The sequence below is a fragment of the Pagrus pagrus genome (genome assembly GCF_965226575.1).
Source record: "Pagrus pagrus genome assembly, chromosome: 21".
NCBI classification, from domain to species: domain Eukaryota; kingdom Metazoa; phylum Chordata; class Actinopteri; order Spariformes; family Sparidae; genus Pagrus; species Pagrus pagrus.
Genome location: NC_140208.1, coordinates 7,410,826 through 7,425,452, shown reverse-complemented (window position 1 = coordinate 7,425,452; position 14,627 = coordinate 7,410,826). Strand labels below are relative to the sequence as shown.

The 14,627-nt window shown below is 44.2% G+C and overlaps 2 protein-coding genes across 3 annotated transcripts in view; one reads left to right on the top strand and one right to left on the bottom strand.

Annotated features, from left to right (window-relative positions):
* Positions 1-5,682: 5,682 nt before the first annotated feature.
* Positions 5,683-9,750, bottom strand: socs3b (suppressor of cytokine signaling 3b). Its single transcript, XM_084342921.1, has 3 exons — positions 9,607-9,750; positions 8,511-8,856; positions 5,683-8,252 (listed from the first exon to the last, which is right to left on the bottom strand). The coding sequence occupies exons 2-3, from the start codon at positions 8,637-8,639 to the stop codon at positions 7,704-7,706; spliced, it is 678 nt and encodes a 225-aa protein (XP_084199047.1). The 5' UTR covers positions 8,640-8,856; positions 9,607-9,750; the 3' UTR covers positions 5,683-7,703.
* Positions 9,751-12,905: 3,155 nt separating this feature from the next.
* pgs1 (phosphatidylglycerophosphate synthase 1) overlaps positions 12,906-14,627 on the top strand; it is a 28,411-nt gene continuing 26,689 nt past the window's right edge. For both annotated transcript variants that reach the window (XM_084341933.1, XM_084341932.1), the window contains exon 1: positions 12,906-13,035. In XM_084341933.1, coding sequence (XP_084198059.1) covers positions 12,920-13,035 — 116 coding nt within the window. In that variant the 5' untranslated portion in view covers positions 12,906-12,919. The remainder of the gene's footprint in view (positions 13,036-14,627) is intronic.

Sequence of the window (14,627 nt, the reverse complement as noted above, 5' to 3'; positions counted from 1 at the left end):
TGAGAGACTCCCAGGTTTAAATCTGACGCTGATACTCCAGCTGGTACTGTTTGTGTAGCTGCAGGGTTAATGATTTTATCCAACGTGGAAACCACAATGGAAGAGTATTGATAAAGAAACGCCGAGGGCAGCGGAGCCTCTTTGATGTCAGTCGACTCTTTATTATGTAACTGACGGACGGCCAAAGACTGACACCCTCCCACACGGTTTCCTACTGCTTCATACACTCAGTAGTAATGTTGACTCAAATAGTGTGTGTGCATGTGCGTGTTCGCATGCTGGCAGGTAAACAGTAGTGGGAGTAACTACTGGGAAGGCTGTGTAAAGGGCCATCCAGCTATTTTCAGTTCTGTATTCCTTTATTCCAACAGATTGTTTCAGATGGTAATGTACTTCAATTCTGCCGGTCTGTAGGTCGGTCCATTACTTTGGCTCCTGCTGATTATGTGTTCCTGTCCTTACTTCTAGCAACCAACATGAAGCTGAACTTTTTATTTTTATTTTGAAATTCATGGTGCCCAGAGGAGGACTTTTGTTATCCCCGAGTTTTTCATCTAGCGCCACCAGCAGGTCAACATTTCATCCATCCTGTCTTCGCCGAAGAGGTTACGTTTTCACCTTTGTCCGTTTCTTTGTTGGTTGGTTTGTAACCAGGAAAACACAAAAACTACTGAATGGATTTCAACGAAACTTGGATGGAGGATGGGTGTCGGCCCAGAATAGACCCGGTTAACTTTTGGTGCGGAATATTTTCACAACTTCTTTAACATTGTGAGATAAGGCGTACGTCCGAATTTTGCATGCTACCTTTCCTGCTTACCTGATTTAATCTGCTTCTTAACTTAATTTCCTCCCATCTATAGATAAATTACCCCAAAACCGGAGATGCAAGGTTTAGACTTGACACCGAAACAGAACTGAACTTGTTACCTATACAGGCAATAGTCAACTTCTTTGCTTCTACTTGTCATTCTGAAGTAAATGCTGACTGCGCAGTGTAATGGCTGTAGAAAAATGACACCGTCCGCGTACAGATTGGTTCCCTGTGAACCTAGCTTTTGCTATGCTATTTTGGCACCATTACAAATTATGGAACTTACTGAACGACTGGAATAACTATGGAAACTCACTGGTGCACTGGTGTTGCGTCAAAGTCTGGTGTTGTGTCATAATACAACCAATCTTTTCGAGTTTCTACGTGATTCTTAAGGTTGTTTTTTTGCCTCAGACAGTAGCCAGGCTGCTAGCGGTAGCCATGTTGCTAACGTTGTGTTTGAAAGTTGAAAAGTTTTGGTTAATTCCACTTTAAAATGTGTACTTTTACTTTTGTCACTTGAGTTGGAAGCGAGTGACAGAGAGACCGCAGGATTGGTCGCGATGATGTAATGTATATATATGTTATTTTTATATGTGATATATGTGATCAGACCGGAGCACAGGCTTTAATAGTAACCATATAAAAATAGCAGTCTCTTTCACTGATGCTCTCGTTTGCTGTTACAGGTCGTTTATAATCACCAGAGGAATCATGAGAATGTTTCATGAGCACTTAAAAGTTCCTCGTAGTCACTTTAAATTGACGTGAGTATTTTTTTCCATCACTGAAGGTAACTCCTAGGCGTCGCCATTAATTCATGACCAAAAGCCCCTTACTCACCACATATGTATGTGCATATGCTAGCGCTCATGTGTGCCTGCTGCAGTCTCATGTTCAAATATTACGCATTCGTAGTTGCTGGCTGAGGGGACACAGTGACACCTGAGAGTGTTGGAGGGTTTGGTCTGAGTCCACGCTGTTACAGTAAGCCATTTGGCATCTGAGCGTCTCCGCTGCTACGCTCACACAGCTGTGAACGGGGGACAAAAATCTGCCTCTTAGATAAAAGAATGCGACCGCATCGACATGCCTCACAACCTGTTCTGTACCTTTCAGGTCATCCAAGGTGGTTTTCTTTGTTCTGGAGCCAATAACAGCACGGGCGCACCCATCCGTTAGGCTGTCCAGGTGTTACGGGAAAACCATTTCAGTGATGATTTCAGTGAAAATAAAGTTAGTCACAATGAGTTTCAAACAGGGGGGATGGTGATGTAGTCTGCTTAGAAAAATATTGTGGTTTGAGTGTGTGTGTGTGTGTGTGTCACAAAGAGCTGGTCAGCGAGTGCATGTCGAAGCCTTTACAGGCTTGTGCGCAAGTACATACATGCACATGCACGTTTTTTGAGTGCATTGAAGTATCTGTATGCTTCCCATATGGTTTTTATTGATCCGTGTCCCTGTTATACCCCTCCTGCTCCCTCTCGTTCTCTCTGTCTCTCTCTGTGCGCTGATGGTGAAGGAATGATGGAATGCTGGAGGGTAAATCTCTGGTTTCCTGGAAGCTGGTCTGGCTTTATCAGAAGCGGCTGTGACAATACTCGAGCTGATGGGCCAACCAAACGTCTTTCCTATAAGCACCGATCAGCCAACAAAAAGCCTTCCTGGAAGAAATAATCAGCAAACCGGAGGCCCTTCCTGGAAGACCTCTGTGGATTGCTTCGTTGCAGGGCATATTCCTAACCCTTTAATATTCTTTCCACCTTCTGCACTTGACAGCGTTGACATTGGCACGAGCCCAAAAATGAAACGCATGGAAAAAGTAACTGTTAATAACACTTAGATTTTAATCAGACAGCAAGAATGTTATCGTACAAAGCAGCTCACATTTAAACGTTGCTCCACTTTGTTTCATCGTGCTACATTAAAACACAACGTCGAAGCTATGAAGGGGCCAAACTTTGGTGTGAATGTTTTGATTGTTAGAGGGGGGAAAAAAACAACAAGTCCAAAAAACCGAGCTCAGTTGTTAGAGAGCCGGGTGTTGTGCTTGGCCCGGGACTCTGTTGACAACTGTTGAGCTGGACACAGCAAGTCATTACCCGAAAAAATGAATCATGGTGGAAAGATTTTCTGTGAGTGTGTGAGATTCACGAGAAGAGCGAAGGATACAGGCAAAATATTCCAGCCCCGCTAACCAGGCAACTACGGGGAACATAAAATGAGTCATAGTGAGCTGAGCTGGCTTATTTAGACAATGTGTGTGTGTGTTTGTGTGTAAAACTGGATTATTCTGGTTGGATTTTGGGAAGAAGGCTCACTCATTTCTGTTTGTCTCTTGCACTACGTCAGTTTCGTCTGTAATTGCCCATTGCTCAGTCTTCCTCCCATAAACATGTAGTGTCACCCACCTACATTCACACACAAGAGCACAAACAGCAACTTTTGACACACACACACACACATTTTTTCCTACGAGTGTCATAGCAAAATAAGGAACCGAGGTACTCACTTTTGAATCATTATAATTACCTGTACTGAGGTAAGCTGTAAAAACAGTTGTTAAACATTGTCCTCACTTGTCACCTCCACAGAAGCCTGTGGTTGGCTTGTATCCAGATGTGTGTGTCTGTGTGTGTGTGATGTAATGCGTTGTGTATGTATTATTTTATCAGTGACAGCAGTCAACCATAACCCTCGCTAAGTCATTCCACTTTCGTCCTGTGCTCAGTTGAGCAAGCTTGGCACCTGATGAACCTTGATCAACCCTCCCGTCCCCTGTTAACGTTTTATGTGCTATGTGCTAGTTCTGTCAATGCTGACAAGAAAAAACTAGTTCAGAAGATGATTGAAAGATGTTGCTGGGGGACCACCACCTGACCACGTGGAAGGCGTGTCACATCTTAGTTTAGCTAATGTAAGCAAAACGCTCCCTAACTAGCTAGTGTGTAACTGTTAGCTAAGGTTAGACCCAAGAACGTAAGCTAACAGACATAAATTAATTACTGTTGATGATTTATGACATTATATAGATGTCACGATCTCCAAGGTAACATCACGTTGTATATAGTCAAATCTTAGCTAATGTTAGTTAACAATGCTACCTAACTTGCTCGCTAATGTGTAACTGTTTGCTAACATTACATCAAGGGGAGGTAGCCTAATGTTAGATCACCAACGTCAGCCAGGTTTGCTTCCACCTTATTTCCTTTCACAGTAACACAACAAATATTTGGAAAAGGACAAACAAAGGTAACGTTACAATGTTAAGTCACATTGTATAGATTCAGTGATCTTCACGGACACATCACATTATATATAGTCAGATTTAGGTTAGCTGACATTAGCAAACCGCTACCTAACTTGCTAGCTTACGCGTAACTGTTAGCTAATGTTACAGAAAAGTTAGCGTAACATTGGCCAGATTTGCTTCCTCCTCATTTGGATTTTGGTTCGTTAGCTAGAAGACATCAAGGCTTCTCTTGTTTTGTTGAGACCGGAAAGACTTGTCCTTAATTAGCATTGTTTTGCCGTGTTCATAAAGCGTAACATTATGAATAAATCCTTCCAGTGTGTACTGTATTCATGCTTTCAGCTTCTCGGAGCTATATTGTATAACGTGACTCCTAGAAACAATCTAATGCGCCCGGCTAAACGAGACCATCGCCATGTTTCTGTTGTCAAGCTTGTCCGACCTAGCAACTGTAACTAAGCCTTCTTTCTGCCATACTTTGCCTTGTTTCTTTAATCCTGTTCTCTCCAGGTGAAGTCCTCCATCTCTTTCTCTCTCTCTCTCTCTCTCAGACACACACACACCCACTCTCTTACACAAAGACACCTCGCTCGCTCTTTCTCATACACACACTATCGCCAGTCAAGCCGTAAAAAGTCAACTCAATTAAAGTGCCTCATTTCCTGGAAGCCGGCCTCAGACATAATAGTAGGTATGCAGGGAATGGGACCTGTATGTGTGTGTGTGTGTGTGTGTAGTATAGAAACTGAACTCACCTTCTGCTTAATTTTACCAGCAGCAATTTACACACACACACACACACACACACACACACACACACACACTCTCTCTATCTGCACTCTGAACACTAAAACCACAGACCGTCATAAATCTTCTCCACGTGGACCCTTTCACCTATTTGACCTCACACACACACACATATGTATATCTACACGCACACACACACACACACACACACACACACTCTCTCTAGAGGACACCATCCTCACTCAGCCCCTCAGGCAGGATGTATAAAACCCTACTGCATTCCTTTCCAGTTAGGTCCAGCCCAAAGTGAGCTTTCTACACAGTGACTGCTGTGTCAAAGTGTGTGTGTGTGTGTGTGTGTGTGTGTGGTGGTGGTGGTGTTAACATAACTGAGTGCTTCTGGGAATCCCTTTGTTACTGTGTGTTGTGTGTACTTCTTTCTGCGGGGCACGTCTGACATAAACAGCGGCGCCGCCCCCTTCCTATATGTTCTCTGATGACTATGGAATTTACCCACAATGCTCTGGCACGACGTGCTGATTGCAGTAATTTTAACCCTGTGATGAGCGCGGATCGTCCCGGCTCTTTAAAAAAAACACACAAAAAAAAAGCCCGCCGACTGCATAAACACCGCTTTGTTTGACTAGGAAATCCCATTTGTCAGTAATAATCTGGGCAGTGCTGGGATACAAACCGCCTCACGGTGTTTTACGGTAAATTAGAAGCTCATCCAGTAAATATTGACTCAAGTTAAGTAACAGAGGAAAAGAGGAGACACACAGTGAAGTAACACACAGGGCAAATGCATTGACTTTTGTAAAAATAGTGCTCTTTAATATAAATTATTGAAATATTTTAGAAATATAAATATGTGCAACGTTCCATTTATTTATTTTTTTTTGTAATGCTTTGTCATTTCAGATATTACAGCTTGTATTTGCCAGACTAGTGGCCAGCCTTTTAGCGAGAGAGTCTTTATAAAAGACGAATGATTTCACATACACGTGTGGTCCACTGGTTGCAACACATGTACAAAAAAAGACTTGGTTGTTGATGTGAGAAAAATAAAGACTTGAGATTTGTGTCACCGTGGTATATTTCAGTGCTCTTGTCTCATGAGATCACAACATTGTTTTTTTTTTTTCCGGATGTGAAAAGGCTACCACTCCAATATGGATCACAGGTAAGTACGAGCACTGACAAAAAACAGTTTTCGATCAAAAATCCGAGTCTTGTACTTTGTTTTACAAAAGGCTTTTTCTTTTAAGAATCACGTTAAGGAAGTCTTGTGTTCCCCTTGACATTCAGACAAAACTCCAGCTTGAGAGGTAACGACGGAGGGTCAGTGGGGGTGAGGAAAAACCTTCCTAGAGTTACAGGGATTAAAACAAAGTCCACACAAACAGTTCGTCTCCTCTCGTGTCCTTCATGAATACCAGGAGGGTAGAGAGCAAACACATAAAAGAAAAAGAGATGATAATGTAAAGAAGGATTAAGACTCAGCCAAAACTTTTCTTTTCACATGAGGCAAACCTGGCGTTACATTAACAGGAGCAGCGTCCTGTTGAGCGCGATCATTTCCTCTAAGTCTGGACCATCAATCACGTCAGTGTTTTTGTTTAGCTGTATACCAGTATGTCTCCTCCCCCTTCTCCCCCCTCACCCTAGCCCACTCCCCAGCTCTCTGTCCTCTCCCTTTTCCTAATCCCATTTCCCGCTCTCCTCTTTCTCCCTCCTTGGTTCAGTCTTTCCTCTCCTCACCCTCACCCTCCCCCCCCCCACCCACCTCCGGACGATCTCTCGGATCCCCCGTGGTCGTCATTCCCCCCGAGGAGCTTTACAGTGTCGCTGACAGTTTTCCAGCCAGTCTGGATAAAAATAAGTTCTGCTGTTTTGTTTGGTCTTCCGCCAAGGCTTTTGTCTCAGTAACAAGCTTTTGTCTCGGCAACAGAAGTCTGTTTTCTGTCACTGTTGAAGCGCCACATGCAAAAACAAAAAAGGAAAAGGGGGGAGGGTGGGGGGGGGGGGGAGGCAGGGAGTGAGTAATGGAGGAGAACCAAGAAACAAACAGGAGAAGGAGAAGATGCTTTGTAATGCTTTTTTGTTCCCACGCTAACAAAACCTACATGTGGGTCTGTACCTGTGTGTGTGTGCGTGTGTGGAGCTAGTGAGCATGACCACCCCACTCCCCTCTGTAATGAAACATTTGCGGGAAGCAGCAGTGGAAATGTGTGCGCCACCACAACACACAAACACACACACACACACTCAGACAAACAAATAGTGTACGATTCTCTGCATCGGGCCCCTCGTTTGGACTTTGCCTTCCCTCTGCAGCTCCTCCTTCATTCACCCCCTCTAAGCCTTTCTGCTCTTTGCCTCCTTTCTTTCTGTCCAGTGATCCAAAGCGTTGTAAATGTCAAGACTTTCCTCCCTAAGCCGACCCCACAACGGGGATCACTGGCGGCGTATCGATCGCGCCGTCGCTGTCATCGTTAATATCTACCAATCAAGCTAATCTTCTGCGAGGCTCTGCTCTGCGTCTGAGTCAGTCGTAGGAAACGTCGACCTTTGACCTCTGGCTTCATCTGCCACTCGCGCTAGTGGTCAGTTTTTTTTTTTTGCTAGGTTGGACGGACGAGGTAATCGTTGGTGACCCAAAATCACGCTCCTCTTTCCCAGAACCCAAGTCAGCGGGAGGGGGGGGGGACTTTGGGTAGATGGTGTCCGTCAGTGTTGAAACAGAGCTGGGATCAGCTGATTCTGACCTCACGTTGGCATCTAAGGCTAACTCTGATGGAGCGCACATTCACGTATGCGCTGACAACTGGTCAGCGCCGTCCTCCAGGCACATGGTCCATGTTGTGGAACCGCTGCAGTTCCTGTCAGTCATATCGGAGCGTCGTACTCCTCCAAGAAGTCTCTGAGTGTGTGCGGGAGCTGCTCGGCTCGCTCCGGGCCCCCCAGGCCTCGGTTGTTCAGGGTCCTCCTGCACATGTGCTGCAGGGACGACAGAGAGGTCGAGAGGGGCCGGCGCAACTCCAAGGGAACCCTCTCTCCACCGGTGTGGATCAGATACACGCTGCGTCCCTTCATTTCTGCTTCTCCCCCACACGCACCGTCTCTGCTCCTGCCGGCATCCGGCCCTTTGCCCATGTAGTGCGCTATGAGTTTCAGCACGCAGTCGAACTGCGGCAGCTCTTGGGTGTTTTGGGGGTCCGGCTGTAAGAAGAAGCCGCCTCCCTCGCTGTGGATGCGCAGGTTCTTGGTGCCTCGAGCCGTCTGGACAGAGAGGGTGAAGAAGTGGTGGTGGTCCGAGGAGTCGCGGATCAGGAAGGTGCCGGGCGGTTCGGAGCGTAGCATGGAGCTGGCCTCCCGGCCGCCCACTGCACCCCAGTAAAACCCACTCTCCTGCAGCTTACGCAATGCACGCATCACCTGAAACAAGGAGAAAAAACCCACATTACGACACATTATTATGATGTGTTGTCAGCCAGGGCGAAAGTTCAGAGTACACTTTAAAAAAACTAGAATAACATTAGTCTGACAGAACTACTGGAGTGATTTTGACAGATTTTGAGGATGTTTGCATCATTTTCACTGATAAACAAACAAGACTTGTAGTCCAGGACGTCTCTGCAGCACTACAGCACTCACAATTTGTACATTTCCATCAAAAACTCAGGTGTGACGGACCTGCTGGTAGTGTGCGTGCGAGCTGAAGGGCTTGAAGTGATGCGGGGTGAAGCTCGACCCCTGAACCCTGCCGTCCGGAGAGGTCACGCCGCTCATGGCGAAGGGGCTGCGTCCGCTGAAGGCTACCATGGCGCCATGGCCCCCTGCCTCTGCCCGCTGGTCGAGAGGCAGGGGGCCCAGGAAGGGAGCGTCGGGGTGGACAGGTGGGAAGGAGGTCGGGGCAGAGGGAGAGGTGGGAGAGGGGGAGAGGGGTGAGGGTGGCGGGGTCACACACCGGGTCCAGGGCCCCGGGGGAGAGGAGTCTGATGCATCCAGAGAGGGGCTGGGAGAGAGCACCTAAACACAGCTGGAAGAGAGGATGGAGGACAGATTACAGAGACATGAATAAATGAGCACTTTGCCACACTGGTGCTCTCGGTTTACCCCCATAAAATGCAGTTATGGCGGCTGTGACAAATGCATAAGGAGAGACCGGGCAGCCGGCAGCAGGCAGGCGGGTTATATTTAGTCCACATGAATCCTCTCGTACTCGCAGTGATCCTGCTGCTGCTGCTGCTGCTGCTGCAGCGTGCAGCCAGACAGCAACTGGATCCTGATTGCTTTCAATTGTCTTCGATCGGGCGTACCGCAACAAGGGATTTCAGAAACGGGGTCACAGTAGAAAGTGTCCGGCGCGCTTTTCTCTCTCCCCTCTTTCCACTGAATAACTCCTCATTCCCGGCGGCACAGAGGCCCCATTCTCCGGTTTCACTGTGACTACAAAGGTGTCCCGTCTGGTCTGGCTGTATGAGTGTGTGTGTGTGTATGTGTGTGTGTAGGGGGGATTAAAAGCACGTCTCCGGGACAAGGAGGAGGCGCCATAACGGTTTCAGAGCCGCTCCAGAGCCGCCGGAGTGGAAGTCGGTCCGCTGGTCACAATATTGCGAAACAACCCCCCGAAATGTAGCCTACACTTTGCGGGGACGCTCGGCTGCACTGCACCAGGGAGCAGCTGCTAGCCGCAAACCGTGACACAAACACGTCCTATCATTTCATCTACTTTCATTAATCGCCGCTTCTTCACAGCACTTGCATGTATTTTTCTCAATCAACTTACCTTGCGGGTTTGTTGAGCCGCGCGCCGCAGCCGCTCGTCGCCAAACGCAAAGATACGCAAACTACCCGAGAGTAGTGCTAGATGAATTATTAACTCAGGCATTAAAATCCAACAGCAGAAAGTATCCAGAAAGTATGTTGAGGTGAGAAGGTGGTGGTGGGGGGGGGGGGGGACTCTTCTCTCTCCTGAAGCGGAGGAATGTGACGATATGTGCCGGAGAGAGATCCCGTCCGTGTGAGGAAGGTTACTGGAGGTTGTTTCCAGTGAGTAAAGCCGATGTTCGTAAGGCTCCTCCTCCCTCCGCTCACAGCCTCTTCCAGTAAGCACACACACGCACGCTCGCACCACCCCCCCCCCCTCCTCCACCCCTTCCCCCCCCGCGCGCGCACACACACGCAACTCCACGCAGAAAGAACAGACGCTCGCGCTCTCGCTTGGCAGATTGCCAATAAATAATCAGCGTGACCTTTGCCGGGCTGCTTCCTGGTACTGGTGGGGTCCCTGCTCCACAAGGTGAGGCCGTTAAAGGCTCCACAACACCGCGGTGCAATTACATGGATGTTACGGATGTGAATGCATCCATGTTAATCTATTTTTTTTAAAATTATTATAGTATTATAGTTATTTTGACGCACACACATACACAGGTAAAATATTTAATAACCCCAATAAGTGTATGTTTTGCTTAAGTATTAGTAGTTGTTTAAAAAAGTTGCAAAGCAATGAAAGGCATGGGTCAAAGAGACACTTTTACACAGTGATGGTATGTAACTAAGTACATTTACTCAGTAGTATAGTGTATATATATATATATATATATACTATATATAGTACTATAATTTTGAGGTTTATAGACATCAATAAAACAACTAGTAACACTATAATAACAACATTCACTTGTGTATTTACATTTTCTGCTACTTTATACTTCATTTTGGAGGCAAAATATTTTACTTCTTACTCCACCAGGCCTACATGTATTTGATGACTTTAGTTACTCTGCAGATTGCATGCTGCATCACAGCCAAAGTACCACATTTTTAAATTATTTGTATCTAATTGCCTATCTGACACACATATGCAAGGGTAGGATTTTTAATAATCCCAATAATTTAATGCTCTAAGTAGGCTTATAGTAGTTATTTTATAAAGTTACAGACAGAGATGGGTGAAACAGACAAGAGTGTCACTTAGCAAGGAGTCAATTACACAGTGATGGTATGTAACTAAGTACATTATCCAAGAACTATGTTATGGGTATAATGTTGAGGTACTTGCACTTTTATTTTTGCATGTAAACATCAATAAAACTATAAAAAAGCAACATAAAGACTATAATAACAGCATTAACTTGAGTATTTACATTTTCTGCTACTTCATACTTCCACTCCACTTCATTTTTACTCCACTAGTCCTACATGTATCTGATAACTGCAGTAACTAGTTACTTTGCAGATTGCATGCTGCAAAACAAGTATTAACCAGTGTTGTAAAAAGTACCCAAAAGTCAGACTTTAGCTTTAGAGTATGTGACCTTAAATGTATTAAAGTATCAGGAAGTAGATATAGAAATAAATGCAATGAAGCATCAAACGTTTTTTGTTTTTATTTTTAAATCAGATTTAGGTTAAAATTAATTAATTAAAAACTTCACTGCAGCATGTAATCTGCAAGGTAATCACTGACTAAAGTTATCAAACAAATGTAGTGGGGTAAAAAGTATAATATTTGCCAGGAGTATAAAGCATAAAGCAGCATAAAAATGGAAAACACTCAAATACCCAAGCACAATACGTGTTGTTTACCACTGCAATAATGTTTACACTGTATATAACTCTTGAATGTCATCTTATTTAATTAGTTATTTAATTTAAATAGTTAATCAACCTCCTGCAGTCGCTCCCATGCTGATGTAACACATTAATTCCCCCCACGAGGAGCAATAAATTAATAAAGCCTTACCTTAAGTGGATCAGAATAGCTGTTCCCAGATCAGGCTTCACAAGTAGGCTACAGCACCTTTATTTTCTTCACAACATGACAGATGAGTAACATGTTAACTTGAACAAGCTGGCTAATGTTTAAAGATAAAGTCCCTCAGGCCCTCATGTCGTGTCAGGAAGCATCCGACTTACTTACTGAAAGTGCTCTTGAGCAACAACCAGCTCTGCTGCTCCACTGCTGACCTTAGATAGGCTGCTACAAGCAAAGAAAAAAGCTCCTGCGCTCAGGATCTTACTCAATTAAAAGTATGTATGGCTGTGTAATGTTATATTATCATTTATTGTATTGTTTGATTACTGTTACTGATACATTTATGTGTGAGCAGCATGTAATGTTTTATCTGGTCGGTTGAGCAATAATGAAGTTCTTTAAATCTTTGGGTGGATGTATTATAAAGTACTCCATATACTGTTTATCATACTGTATTCACTTCTTTTTGTTTTATATGCCATTTACAGGTTTGGAAGGGAAACAGCAAATAGAAATAGAATAAAAAGTTTAAAAAAAAGTTAAAAATAAAAAAAGAAGAAGATAAAAAGAACACTTGTGACAAACGAAAGTAAAAACATTACATGCACTATGATGATGATACAGATTCCACCAAAGTAAACAAAGATAACGCTTACTATCTGTGTACATACACTAATAAAACAACATAAAACAACAGAAAGACTGTAATAACATCATTGACACTAGCAATTAATGCTCACTCCACGCTACAATGCCAATTACCACCCTTACAATAGCCTTATTGTAGTATAATAATGAGCACCGACTGGGTGTAGCAGGTTTAAGGTCCTCCCAGGAGAGACTGAAATCACCTGTTTACACTACAAGCTCTGCGCCACATGACTGGAAACCTGCGGTGGGAGCTGAGGTCACACCTTGCATAGGTTATATTGAGGGCAAAGATCAAGAAAGTGTTACCAGAAGGCTCATATATATGAATCAGGACACACTCACTCTGCTCTGTGTGCCTAAGAAGAGTTATGCACTATTTTGTATGTTGACTTCAAAGTAATTATTACTGGAAAGACATTAGTACACAAATAAAGTTGTATAGTAGTTTGTAGGTTGACCACTAGAGGTCATTTAAAAGCATTAAAAGTATCTCCAAAAGATAAATAAATACATTTCTCTTTTTATGTATTTGTTGTAAAAAATAAATAAATAAACAACCCCACTAATCAATATGTTAATCAGCGCAGTCCAGCCTCTCAGTTTCTCACACAGACAACAGTAGCACCAGTGTGTCTGTGAACTTGCTGCTGTGTTAATAAAGTTTCTTCAAAGTCTCTCCGCTGCAGCAATGGCGGCTCCCATGTCCTGGAGGAGGCTGGTGTACTCCGTGTACACACCGGCCATCACCGGGGTTTTCACCCGAATATCCGACCGACTCCTCCGTGCACGGGACAGAAGAGGAGGGTAAGAGACACGGCTCATCCACGGAGGCACTGACATCCCGATAAAACCGCGTTTTTCTGTCGCGGCACCCTTCAGTCATGAGTTAAAGATGCCTTGCTAATGTTGTTCCTGCTAGTGCGTCCAGTATCGGCAACATGCGTTTGTCTAGTTTTGATCAGTAACCTGCAAGACACCTCTCCGCGATGTTATAACACGTTAACGCACCATTTCACAAAATATTTAAGGTGAAACTGACATGTTTACAGAAAAGGTTAGAGTCAGTTATCACGTGATTTAGCTCATTTCCACCGGGTAACGCATCTCCTGTGACTGTCAGGCTAGCAGCCAGAAGCTAACCTTCAGGGAGGGTGATGGTTTCCATAACATATGAACTGTACATGATGTTCTCCTTCACGTATGTTATGTAACGTGGGCTGTCATTTTCACCAAGGATGAAACCTGACACCTGTCTGGCACCCTCTGTCACATCATGTGACACTCAGGAGTTCACTAGTTTTACTTCCGGTCGATGGTCACACAGGTGATTGGCACACCTGAGGCAACATTAGAGGGGCTGTTTGGGGACAAATTAACAAATGGTGGTATAAAATATATCATTCCTCCATGTTTAAATAACTAGTGAACATCCGATGTAGCTTTTTCAGGGCTGATACTGATTATTAATAATCAGATAAGATGTACATTTGCAGCAAAAACTATGATGGCACTCAGTAGAGTGCATACCTCCACCAAATAAAACATTTAAATCTTGGATCTGCATCAAATTGTTCTCACTCATAGATACCAGCCACCTATATACGCCTGACTTTTTTCATCAAGAGCCACAAATTGTTCCTTGAGAAATTAATGAAAATGGCGAGAAACGCCTTTTCTCACAATATTAAAGAAATATTTCCTACATCTGCCGCTTTATCCAGATCTGCACCAAAAGTTAACGGGGTCTATTCTGGGCTGAGACTGATGCTGCGTCCAAGTTTTGTGGAAATCCGTTCAGTAGTTTTTGTGTAATCGTGCAGACAAACCAACAAACAAACAGTCATGGGTGAAAACAAAACCTCCTTGGCACATGCAATATAAATCTTTGTGCAAAAAATTAGAATAACCAGTGTTTGAATGTAACTAAGTACAATTTGGAGGTACTTACCTTGAGTATTTCCCTGTTCTGCTACTTTATTCTTCCAGCCCACTACATTTATTAGATAACTTTGATTGTGATGAAAAAAGAGTTTTGTCATTTTGTCAAAGACGTCTATGCTAAGCAGATGACCCCGAGCCTGAAAACGTCTTCTCTCGCTGGCCGCAGGGCTGACTGAGCTAACAAGCTTATAGTAGGTACAGTACAGATTACAGGTAGCAGCAGTTGGCTACTGTAGTGATATGCTGCTCCTGTTTGTTTGGAGAATTCGACAGGTGGCCAGTTCTTAAATATTGCACCTTTTAATTAAGTAATTACTTTGCAGATTCAGATTATTCAGTGCTGAAAGGCTGTTACTCGTGACATGTGACCAATCAGAGACTAGATCAGTGACTACAGACAGAGAGAGCGATGCTGCATCAGTGTTGTGTTTAAAAAGGGGGGATTTTATCGACAA

Excerpts from the sequence above, each read along its gene's own strand:
- socs3b (XM_084342921.1), bottom strand. The coding sequence starts at position 8,639 with ATGGTAGCCTTCAGCGGACGCAGCCCCTTCGCCATGAGCGGCGTGACC. Across the intron at positions 8,253-8,510 it reads CGCACGCACACTACCAGCAG|GTGATGCGTGCATTGCGTAA; the intron begins GTCCGTCACACC and ends TCCTTGTTTCAG.